This window comes from Saccostrea echinata, unplaced genomic scaffold (genome assembly GCF_033153115.1).
Source record: "Saccostrea echinata isolate AGI-Se365-2 ecotype Australia unplaced genomic scaffold, CSIRO_AGI_Sech_v1 ptg000011l, whole genome shotgun sequence".
Classification (NCBI taxonomy): Eukaryota; Metazoa; Mollusca; class Bivalvia; order Ostreida; family Ostreidae; genus Saccostrea; species Saccostrea echinata.
This window is the reverse complement of record NW_026889760.1, coordinates 2674473-2687867: the sequence shown is the minus strand read 5'-3', so window position 1 is coordinate 2687867 and position 13395 is coordinate 2674473. Positions and strand designations below refer to the sequence as shown.

Below are 13395 nucleotides of genomic sequence, written 5' to 3'. Positions count from 1 at the left end.
GTTCAATAAAGCTTAATTGAGAAAGAACTTTTGTAGGAAAGTATAGGTTTAGATTACACTTCCTCTTTTTGCATTTTCTAGCCCATATTTCTCTCAATAAAAGACAACTTAAGTAATATTGATTTATTCAGTCCAGAGAGAAAAAAAATGTATTTTTGATATGTAAATTTACAATCCATTAACAAGAAAGCCTATAAATTAAAATCTTAAACATGCTTTTAAAACACAATTTGCACAGAGAGATTAATGATAAAGGCAATATTAAATAAACTGCGACTTGAAACCCGTAACCTGCTTGCACCATTTCTAATTTCAGACTTAGGAACAATAGAAGGAATTTTGTTTTAAATCTCCTGACAAACTAAAAATATGGCAACAAGAAGAGATTCTGTGCTTAGTAAATACATAGAAAATAAACAATTACTCTGTGTATTCAGTTACCAGTGGAGAACACACCACAGGACTTTTTCTCTAAATATTCAATATTTTTCAAACAACTTATAATGAACTTCACCCTTATATTGTTCTGGAAGCTCTGACTGCAATTATCCCAATAAGCACTTAGCACTACATGTATTAGCATCTTTACTCGTTATATACTCCCTCCCCCCCCCCCCCCCCCCCCACCCCTCTTCCTATCCTTAAAAACAATCACATTTCATAATAGTTTAATATATATAATAAATTAAATTTAATCCACTTGAGGGAAAAAATGTACATATTAATGAAAGGAGGGGAGGAGGGCTTTTCTTTCAAATGTATATAACTTGTAAATATTTGATTTCAATTGATAGATCACAGTTACTCCCCTTTCTTCATTGTTCTAAGTACTCTGTCCTTTTACTGGGGCAAATTTCTTAGTTGTACACCGTACTTCACTTCTGCCACTTATAGAAGAAAAATATCAGCGCAGAGGCTTCTCTTATCAGGAACAATACAATTTTTCAGCCCTCAGAACTTACAATGTTTAAAATTGTAACAATTGGTTTGAGCTTGCAAAAAAATAAAAAAGAAAAAAAAAATATTTTTTTTAATGTTAGATATTTGAAAAGTGAATAATTCAATATCTCTTTGTGATTTCTTTTTATTCTAAATCAATGCTTTGAATTCATACCAGGAAAATGAAGATGTAACAAAAGAATTAAGCAATCAATAAAATCCCCCATTGTTCAAAGAAGGTATTGAAAGATTGTTCTTTACTTATATATTATGCCTGTAGATAAATATAACTGGTTCATCAAGAAAAAAAGACACAAGACAGTCAGCAATGAGAACAATTCCTTAATCCCAAGGTCTTAAACTTTTATGAGTTTCTATTATGTGTTCAAACTTTACATCAAGAGAGAAGTCTTTGTCACATACGGAGAAGTTTAAGTCAATAAACTTTTCTTGGAGCCAATAAATATTTGCTAGAACTTTATTAACCGATATGAATTCCTAATATAGCACTGCAATCAATGAACATGTTTTGATTGTTTTCTCACATCTTCCAGATAACTGAAGGGAAAAATATGAAAGTTATACCATTTTTATTTGTAATTTTATACAAATTAAGAACACCTAGCAATACAAAATTGTTTTATGTTTTTTTCTCTCTTCAAATTAAAATACATCTTCAGTTTTTTTATAGTAAATCTTTTTTTCAAAATTCTTTATTCTATTAAAAAATTGAAGTTTTTCTGTTGTCTGATTTTCAATTCACCTGCAATACATTTCTTTTTAGCATAAATACAATTAGAGTGTAACCGATTTAAAATCATTTTTAAATTGAGTCAATGCATTTAACTTTCTCAGCTTATATACTGAAAATTTAAAGTTTCTGCAAGAATTTCACTTTTAATGCTCAGAACTAAAGGTAATTTATATGGATATAATCAACCATTACCTATGTAAAAAAAATGTATAATGTATAAATGCATTACATCTACTTCATAGTAGTTTCAGGACAAATAAAATGTTTCAGAGCTGACTACAGAATTTTGTGTTTAATCAAACATATTCCGCATAATACAGATCGTCACCATACCTACCTTTCTCAGCCTGCCTTACAATCTCATACAACTGTAAACGATTTTCCTTGAAAAGTTTTGGCCTCAGAGGTGGCAATCGAGGAGAGAATATGCTGGAATTATAATCACGTGGATTTCCTTTTTTCGGCATTTTGATACAAAGTCTCCCAATTAGAACAATGTGAGGATCACCTAATTATTGTTCGTAATTAATCCCAGATTAATTACCGAAACACAGCATCATAAAATGTCTATCTCCATTTTCATTTGGTTAGCTAGTGATCTAAAATTCAGTTGTAAAACATCAATATGTCTATAAATAATTTATTTAGGTAACCTATTAGCCACAACTCTCCATTGAAATTTAATTGCTACATGCAGACGTCAATTTCCAGATGTCAATATAGTTACCAGGGTGGAGTTTTTAACCAATAGTTGAAGGCGACACATTCATTACCCACTGTATAAAAGATTTTCTCCAGAATAAACATTCAAAAGACATTCAAATACACAGCGTAATGTTAAGATATAAAGCTCTTAATCTACTGTTTGGTATTATCAAATAAAATTCAGCTTTACATTCAAGTTAATTCTAGCGACTCAAACACTGAACGCCACTGAAACATTTGATTAAGTGGGTAGATATTTTACATAACCGCTACATATATTCAAGGCCTTTAATCAGATCTCAATGGTGTTAAGAAGATATTTATTTTAATCACATACAGCCAAGATTATTCGGATTAAAAAAATTTAATACAGAAAGAATAGATTTTCAAAGCCAGTCCATTAGAGCAGGGTTTTCACTGTGACAGTTCCAACAATAGAGGGTTTCACTTTTACTTAGCTTGAACAAAAGACAGCACTCAAAAGTTAGAGTCTGACTTTAAATTCTTACTGTTCTAAAACATGCATACATTACAATTTCAAATGTTCCAATATAGTGTATATGATGAACAATTAATTTTTAAAAATCATTATTAAAAGTTTGACAAGTTACAAATTAAAAACTTATAATTAATAATTAATGCTTCTCACACAATTATTCATTAGATCTAATATTACTAATCATAAAACGAGTCAGCATATCAAAATATCTGTAAATTTAAATTCTTTCCAGGTAATGGAATCATGACTTAATATCCATTGCATGCAGGTCTGGTAAAGGACCCTGTCCCAATTGAAATTACTCTTAGGTATAAGAATTCCCAAATGACAAGCAAATTAAATTTTTCAGTGTTTTTTATAGAAGCTAGATCTTGAATTCTGAGATTAAAATGGTTCATAATTAAACAGTCATATGAATAGAGGATAAGCATACATTCTTATTGTCTTTATGCTACAGTAAAATAAAAGTCATCAATACTTCCAAATTTGCCACTTTTTCAATTCAAAATTCCCAATTGATAGGGCTGTTACAGGATCCTGTACTAAAAAGAGTCAATGAAGCCATGGGAATGACTACATGCATCAAATATGTTTCAAAAATCTTAATGTATGGGTTAGTATCCTAGCATCTATCAATTCCTAAAAAGAAATGAAGGCCTCAAAGGCATCATGGCCAATGGCATTTAAAAAAGAGAACAAGGAAAACAATTGATTGATGTTGTTTTAAGTTGAGTCTGCAATATTTCAACCATTTTTCGGCTCTATAAAAATTAAATGTTCTATTACCAGTTTTGAAAGTTTTTGGGTTTCTCTGGCGGCCCAAAGTGACATAGAAAAACTGAGCATCCCCTAACAAGGCAGCACATTCCTGTTATGAACAACCAAGCAAATGACATCAATCCCAATTTGTATTAATTATTTTTTCTGTTAACCATGAAAACACACACAAATTAACCCACTCATACACTACAATCATGTTACTATATCCCCTCAAACTTTGTTTCTAGGGGATAATTAAAAAACACTTCCATTCCCTAATCATCCTCATACATATACTCACAAAACAAGAGGCCCATATGGACCACTGTGAATGCTCACACGAGTTGCAGATTGGCTCTTTTCATCAGATTTTTAAAAGATTTTTTCCCCTCATTATTCAGACACATGAAAAAAAAGTTTGACCCCACAGTGCAGCTCCACCTTAGCAGCAATCATGACATTTATACTGAACTTAAATCCAAAGAGGTGCTTTAATAATATTGCCTTGTTGTTGCAATAGGTTAAATTTGATCATTAACAATACTGTATACAGGAAAATTTTCGCCCCTTTCGCCCTAATCACAGGTGGACGAATTTAAAATGGGGGAATTCAAAGAACACAGCATAATTTCTTACACAAAACTGTGACTGGGCGAATTTAAAACGGCAATATTTTTCGCAAGTGCGAAAATAATTGGGGCAAAAATAACCCTGCATGTATCCAGTATTTACATAGAGCCTCACACTAACCTTTGAATCTATAAAACAACAACAACAAAAACTTTAATCCACATATCTTAGGAATGTTTGCATAATACCGGTAATATGTTTTTATGTGTCCCTTATTTCCTATAAATTTCTATTCAAAGCTTTAATCCCTTATTGTGACCTCACCCTATTCCTGGAGACAATTGATTTGTACAAAATTGTATCTGGAAAATCTAAGTATGCTTGTATATGTCAGAATATAACTTAAATTGCCCTACTGTTCCTGAGAAGATGATTTTTAAAGACCATTACTGTACCTACATATATGCCCACATTAAACTTTGATCCCCCATTGTGGCCCTACCCTATATGCCTAGAGGCCAGGATTTGAACAAATTTGAATCTATACTACTTAAGGATGCTTGTTAGACTCATTCTTCTCTTGTATCCCAACCCTACCCCTTAGGGTTATGTTTTGTACAAACTTTAATTTTTTCTATCTGAGGATGTTTGCACATGAATACTGGGTATGGCTGATCATGGCCCTGCTATTCTTGAGAAGAACATTTTTCAAGACTTTTTTCTTTTATATTTGCATATTAAACTTTGATCCCTTACAATGACTCCAGCCAACCCCAAGGGGCCATGATTTGAAAAAAAATTGAATCTGCACTATGTGAAGGCGTTAGCCACCCATGCATATCAATGTAACTATTGCCTTGCTGTTCTCAAGAAAATACATTTTTAAAGATTTTTCCCTATATATTCCCATGGGTTCTTTGCAAAAAGATTTTTAAATCACCCCACCATAGCTTGTTTATTTCTTAATTATCTCCCCTTGAAAGAGGACATAGCTCTTCATTAGAATAAACTTGAATCTCCTTCGTTCAAGAATGCCTTTAACGTGTCACGTTTTGTGTTGAAATTGGTGTTAGTGTTTCTGGAGAAGAAGACAAAATTGTTAAAAGTTTACAGACAGGTCATGGACAGAGAAATGCCACAGAAAATGTGATCAGAAAAAAACATTTGAGCTTTCAGATGAGCTATGATTTGTCAGTAATTTAATATATTTCATGAGTCAAATCTCTACAAAGTTTAACATAAAAATCAAAGATATTTATTGTCCTGTTCATAAATTATTATGTATTGTGAAAATATATTGAAACAATTAAAGTAACTTACATTTCAAGTTTTTCTATGTTCAGTATTTATGTATTATCCAGTCATACGCACATCTTACAAAATGAAATCATAAAAATTACTCTTCATTATTATAAAATAAATTTCAGTCTTCTAAGGGAAAATCAAATATCAGTGAGTATGACAAGGAATATTATATAATGTGCATACTTAATTTTTGGTGTATTCAAAATTCAGCGCCACATCTATTTGTAATAATCTAATAAGCACAGCAACATTTTTTTTAATTATCTGAAGTTTGTTATTCATCACACTTAAATGAAACAAGAGATATTTGTAAAACATTTCCCATACCGAAATAAATTATAACTTAGTTATAACTTTTGTAACTAAAAAAAGGTACAAAAAAGTTATAACTAAGTTATCGGAGTTTGGAACCGCCTGTTTTAAGTGAGGTATAATTTAGTTATAACTTAGTTACAAAAAAGTTATAACTTTTGTATAAGTTTTCATTTTTTATTTCAACATAAATACAGCAAGTGCAAAAAGTTACAAAAAAGTTATAACTACAAAAAGTTATAATTATTAAAAGTTACACAAAAAGTTATAAAAAAGTTACAAAGTTATACTTTAGTTATACCCAAATAAACGGTGGAAAAAGTTACAAAAAAGTTATACCCGGAAAAAGTTATTTAAAAAGTTATAAAAAAGTTATACTTAATAAAAAGTTATGAAAAAGTTATAACTAAAAAAAGTTATACCCATGAAAAGTTATAACTTAAAAGATTATGAAAAAGTTACAGAAAAGTTATAACTATGAAAAAGTTATGAAAAAGTTACAGAAAAGTTATACCTAAAAAAAAGTTATAACTACAAAAAGTTATACCTAATAAAAGTTACAATAAAATTATACACTTCATGTTAACCTGTGGTGGAATTACTCAATTATAGGCTTTAAAAAAGCTACTCATTAAAATTTTTACAAAAAGATTATTAAAATTTTTACAAAAAAGATTATTTAAAAAAAATTAAAGCACTTACAATTTTATTTTATAAACATGATTAAGAGAGCTTGGTTCATTGTCAAATACAACTGAATGAATGCACATTCATGTTTTAAAGTCTACCTTATTTTTCATCAAGCCATCATAACAGATTGAAATTTCTCAGAATGGTTGTTTTCTTAAAATACATTTTTTTTAGCATATAGTCATAAGAGTTTTTGTAAAATTACCTAGTAAACTGCATTCTACTCTTGTGAACTTTTATAAATAGGAATCACTGCCTAGATTTTAACTCTCTAGTTTTTCATGTAAGCGCCATGATCTAGCTGTACTTCAAAAAAAAAAAAAGAAGGTTCTAAGCAGTGATTTCGGTCACAGTTCTAAGCTGCATACCACCCAAGTCCTTGCACAGGTATCCTTGTGGATGTACAGTTGTGATTTTTATCTGGATTATTTAAAGACGGGCTGCACCAGTAGTTGGCCGAGCTGGTCGAGGGACTTGGCCATCCGGCCAGCGGTCTGCGCCCCTTGACAGGTTGTACTGGTAGTAGGCTGAAGTGGTCATGGGACTTGGCCGGCCAGCAGTATGTCCCCCTCAACAGGCTGCACTGGTATTTGGCCGAGCTGGTCGAGGGACTTGGCCGGACGGCAGACAGTCTGCGCCCCTCAATGGCCTGCACTGGTAGTCGTCCGAGTCTTCATTTGAAATATGCTTGCAATTTCAACCTTCTCTTCATTTTTCTTCAATTCTGCAAAAATTAAAAAGGTTCAAACTTTAAATATTTTAATTTTTTCTTTTAAAAAAAAGTTGAAGTGTTTTCTGCACTCAAAGCATATCAGATTGGAACCACTCTTTAATATCAATTCATTCAAATTCAAGGCATATGCATCTATAACTTGGAAAACAAAAATTAGAGTGTTGTGTAATTGAGAAAATTCAACCTCAAGGCTCATCACATAAACATGCATTAATTTTAAACATAAAGAACAATATAGAACCTGACAGCTTTATAGGAATTAGCTTTAGATTTATCGAATTTGAAATAAAAATAAGATTTGATTATTTACTTACCTAAAACAGGTGATATTTTTGAAGGATTTCACTCCAGCTTGGCACAGACATGAGATGCTCATGGAAAGAAATAATGTACCAGTATACTGCTGAAATTAAATAAAAATTAGAAATTTTATTTTACTCATTTCAGTACACTATATCATGTTATGATCATGTGGTGTTTAAAGGCTACAATATGTACAATATTAAAACAGTTCAGAGAATCTGTTAAACAATTACACAATATAGGTCATTTAATAATTAAACTGATCTATAGGAATATTTAAAGAATTAAATATGACAAAGAATAACATTTTTTGTTCCTATACTAAATGCTGAAAAAATATATTTTTTTTCAATTTCTTCACTTCAGTCTTTGTCATTGACATACCAATCAAAACAAACAAGAAATCTGAGATTCACATGCCTAGAATTTTGTTCATTCTACATATTTCTTCTTTTTTGAATGCCCATCTAGAGGTAATAAACATTTCCTACCAAAAACATCAAAATATTAACATAAATATTGCCTTACCGAATGATTTTGTCATCGTTTTTCTATCAACACTTTCAACACACCAACATTCAAATCGTCCATGAAAAAATCCGCGCTCTGTTGTTGACCAATCAGAGACTTAGAATAAGTCACGTGATTGAAAATAAATAAATAAATAATTCATAATTAATTTATTTTAAATCCAAATAAACATAATTGTGTATTTTGAAACTTATCTTAAATATTAAAAAGCCAGTTGGTGTTAAAATTTTGAAACAGAGTTCCAACAAAACGGACAAAACGGACGTCGGGGCCGCCATATTTGTGTCGTTGCCGCCATTTTGAATTTAATGTTTTATTTATTTATGAAAATAACTAGTAAAACTGGGTTATTTAATCAGGCAAATAATAAAATCCACATGTCCTAGTCTTCTGCTAAAATCTTAATATAACTGGCAGTCTTTATTCCCAACATCGTAATATCTGTTAATAAATGAACATACACACACTGTATGTTGTTGTTTATCTTTCTAGCCACCCTTATTATGATTGATTTACTTTAGATTTCAAACAACCCTTGTAAAATTGTACCATTGCGTAATACACAAGCTGAAATTTACGAAGTGTAGGCCAAAAAGGTCATCTAGTACAAACACCTGTGTCACGAGAAAACAATGGGGAAATTAACACTGTTTTGCACACGAAGAAAAATCTGTGCAAAATATTAAATGACTTCATGAGATTATAACATTTGACCACTGTTTATATCTCTTGAACATTTATATTTCTCCAGAATTAGGGAAATTATTCCACCTTAAGATGTACATGCATATAATTTACAAAACATGAAATCTATATAATACGTATTTTCTGAGAGAGAGAGAGAAAGAGAGAGAGAGAGAGATTATTCCCAACTTTAGATGAAACTAGTACTTACGAGACAAATACTAATTAAACAACATTTATTAATGAGAGAGAGAGAGAGAGATTAATTAGAGAGAGATTTATTCCCAACTTCAGATGTAATTTACTACAAGTCTCAACTTCACATCTCTTCTGTTGAACTTAACAGTGGATGTGGCTGTGGACTGTAATGGATGAGAAAAACATTGGTAGTAAAGATGTCTAAGAAGCCCCCCTTTTTCTTTAAAAAAAAAAAAAAATCTCAACTCACAACAAAACAGAAAAATAAATGTCTGTGTAAGTAATAGCAGTATATAATGCAATTCATTATATGAATAATTTTTAGATAAAGAAAATTCTGCATATAAACAGTGGTACCTTTATGTAGCCCTTAATCATCCCCATCTTTTTATTCATATCCTCTGTAGATATTACAGGTATGTAAAACTGTATTACTATACTAATATAATTATGCTTATTTATTATTTTATATGATTAAATTTCAACAGTTATATAAAAAAAATTTAATTTAGGTGTATGGTAAAAAAAAAAAAAAAAAAAAAAAAAAAAATATTCAGTTTAACTAAGTAGCCATTCTGCAAAATGACTAAGTCCAAATTAGGTACAAAAAAGTTACACAGAAAAATGACAAAGTCCTGAAAAGTTATGTTTTAGTTACGTCTGAAAATGGCTAAGTCCAAAAAGGTACAAAAAAGTTATACAGTAAAATGACAAAGTCCAGAAAAGTTATCTTTTAGTTACACCAGAAAATGGCTAAGTTCAAAAAGGTACAAAAAAGTTATACAGTAAAATGACAAAGTCCAGAAAAGTTATATTTTAGTTACATCTAAAAATGGCTAAGTCCATTTTAGGTACAGAAAAGTTATAACTAAAATGTAACTTTTTCTTGAGGTACAAAAAAGTTACAGAAAAGTTATAACTTAGTTATAACTTATTTCGGTATGGGTTATGCCATCCTCCTCCCCCCCCCCCCCCCCAAATAATTTGAAATTTTCTAAGTCCAAGGGGCATAACTATGTCAAAAATTGTTAGATCATACCCAAAACAGAAGTTAACTGACCTAGATATTCTTATGATAAATCTGTATACCAAATTTCATTTCAGAATGTGCAGCCTCTGCAAAGAAAATGAACAGAAACTGCAAATAATTGGAATTTTCCTAAGTCCAAGGGGCATAACTCTGTCAAAAATTGCTCGATTGTACCCAAAACACAGCTAAGTTTTGAAAAACTGTTCTTAAATTATTTCATGCCTGAACTTCCTACAATGTAAACATTAAACAATTTTTTTTTATACAACCATTAGTACTGTCCATTTCAAAGATCTTTTTGTAGTTCATTATGTTAACTGTTCACATGTTGATTTGTTCAATTGTTAAACTTATTGTACTAACATACCCCATGTTGGGGCTTAAGTGAAAATAACAGTTTCAAAGTTTCACAACTTAACCTAGATATTTTTATGATAAATCTGTATATCAAATTTCATTTCAGTATGTGCAACCTCTGCAAAGAAAATGAACGGAAAGTGCAAATAATTAGAATTTTTCTAAGTCCAAGGGACATAACTCTGTCAAAAAATTGCTCAATCGTACCCAAAACAGAACTTGACCTAGATATTCTTATGATAAATTTGTATACCAAATTTCATTTCAGTATGTGCAACCTCTGCAAAGAAAATGAACAGAAACTGCAAATAATTGGAATTTTTCTAAGTCCAAGGGGCATAACTCTGTCAAAAATTGCTCAATTGTAACCAAAACAGAACTCAACCTAGATATTTTTATGATAAATCTGTATATCAAATTTCATTTCAGTATGTGCAACCTCTGCAAAGAAAACGAACCGAAACTGTTGGTGGACCGACAGCAGCAAAGCAATATGCCCTCCCTTCTTCGAAGGGGAGCATAATCATATTTTTAATTATCAATAAGTAGTATTCATGAAACAGTAACACACTAAGCAGCATGTAATGTGCTGGAATGTAAATGCAACCAAAATATATATACTATTAGTATATAAACATAATATAAATATACATACATTGTAAACATTACCTTCAAAGTTAGAGACACAACAATGTCCTGTTTCCACAATTTCCTAAAATTTTGAAAATTTGCAAAATTTCCTCTATGGGGCAATAACTAATTGACTTTCAAATCAAAATGATAATTAATGTCTGTACATGTATGTACTAAAACTTGGTAAACTCCTGCATTAAAACAATTATCTAGGAGATTTTACGAAGAAGGACAACTCTTAAAATTTCTCTCAAGTTTCATAATTCAATTGATTACATGTACTTTAATTCAAATTTCCCCACCAGAAACACTGAAGAAAGAACTTTGAAAATATTGTAAGCTTCTCACAACAAAGTTATTTAAAAACAAATTGATAATCTAATATTTAGCTTGCAGAGTACATGTAACAGGTGCTAACTCCCTGATCAAGAGCATCAACTGATTCAAACAAAGACGTCAAACAAAACAATCTGATTAAAATCAGATCCTCAATCTGCTCCTTTTTTTTTTTTTATTGTCCCTACACATAAAAAAATATAGGGTGGATTGAGAATCTGATTTTAATCAACTGTCAAAAAAAAATCACTTAAAATGGTGGTCTGAGAGGTAAGAAATTAAGTATTTCAAATTCAGCAAATTGAAAACCTGCATGCATTTAAACAATCTACTTAATAAATGAAAAATTGTATGGAGATACTGATAAACTAAAGCATGCCCTTGCATTATTGGACTGAATTGTATAATCATGATAATAAGATTGATCAAATATAAGAATTAAGTGACTCAAAATAGATTTGTCATGTAGAGTGTGCATATATAGAATTAAAGTTATCATACTATAATCTTATAGGATTTATACATTTATGTGCTGATCTGTGGAATATCTTACTCAAAACATGAACTCCTGTAATATCTTGTTATTTCTTAACAAGGGTATGATTTTCATCACATGTATTACAAAATAGAACTAACAACATATATATATATATATATATATATATATATATATATATATATATATATATATATATATATATAACTCTGATTTAAGGACTAGGGAGACCAGACCATTATATATGGCTTAAGGAGACAATATACAAATTTTTTAAATTTGCTTTTTTCTAAAAAGAAATACCAGATCAAAGATCTTTAGAACACCATTTAGTCGACTCTTGCTTTATTTTTTCATAATAAATGCCTCCTAAAAATATATGAAAAAAATGGTCTCCTTAATATTTTATGTTTCTCTCATATGACTTAAGGAGACCAGTGTATATTTTTTATAAATATAACTTGTGGTTTAAGTAGACCATTTTTCTTTCATAGAAATTTCACTTATTATGCATTAATTAACATATTGTTTCCAACCAGAATAGTTGCGGATGGTCATTAGTCAAGGTCAGCAGAAAGATATTTGTGCTAATGTGACTCAACATGATCAGTACAAAACGTTGAATTAAACTAAAGTTTATCGTTGCACAAGTGACTTAAATAGAGAGTAGTTGCCCCAGTGGCGCAGTGGTTAGAGCGTCTGCTCTAGAGTAGCGAAGTAAGGAGTTGATCCTTACGTCGCAGGTTCAAATCCCACTGTGGGATGGGGAGACCGGTCCTTCAGATGAGACCGTATAAATCGAGGTCCTGTGTCGCAGTAGGTGCTGGCACGAAAAAAATCCCTCGATGCTCAATGTCCGTAAGTGCCGATATAGGACAAAATTTGCAGATCTCCACCGGCATGTGGTGGTGTCTCCATTTGAGTGAAAAAATCTTGAGAGGAATGTTAAACAACATACAATCAATCAATATATAGAGAGTATAAGCCCAGAGTAGCTTGTTCTGATATCCACATTTAACTCTCAATGCTGTCGCCCACGTGGTGCAGTGGAAAGAGCCAATGTTCTAGAGTCGTGGAGTTAGTTGATCCTTTTCTCACATGTTTGAATCCCACTTTGGGATGTAGAGACCGGTCCTTCGTACAAACAGAGGTCCAGTGTCGCAGTAGATGCTGGCATGAAAAAGATCCCTCACTGCCCATTGGCCCTGAGTGCCGAGCATAGCTCATTTGCAGCTCTCCATCAGCAAGTGTTGGCATCTCCATATGAGTGAAAAATTCTCCAGAGGGACGTTAAACAACAAACAAACTCTCAATGCCCAAAACAGTTTAACCTAAAAGTGAATGCAGACATAGATTATTCTTTAAACCAAGTATAGTGTACTCCATATTGTTTTGTTGAGGACACAAAGTTCACAGTGGACTTCAAGTAGTTTTTCCTGCTATTTATACCAAGCTTCTTTTAAACCATATAGTCACTGAGTGCATTCGCTTTCCAACTAATTGATGAAGTTCTGACCTATGCCTATATTTGTTTAAATTCTTTCTGATTTAAGAATACATT

The 13395-nt window shown here is 31.2% G+C and overlaps 1 protein-coding gene across 2 annotated transcripts in view; it reads right to left on the bottom strand.

Moving 5' to 3' along the window:
• LOC133184924 (centrosomal protein of 41 kDa-like) overlaps window positions 1-13395 on the bottom strand; it is a 50278-nt gene that overhangs the window by 8402 nt on the left and 28481 nt on the right. Inside the window, exon 1 of one of the 2 annotated variants that reach the window (XM_061319993.1) lies at window positions 2031-2513. The exons of the other annotated variant lie outside the window; for it this stretch is intronic. Within the exon in view, the coding sequence (XP_061175977.1) occupies window positions 2031-2160 (130 nt within the window). The 5' untranslated portion in view covers window positions 2161-2513. Of the gene's footprint in view, window positions 1-2030; window positions 2514-13395 lie in introns of those variants that run through there. 2 annotated transcript variants of the gene reach the window in all.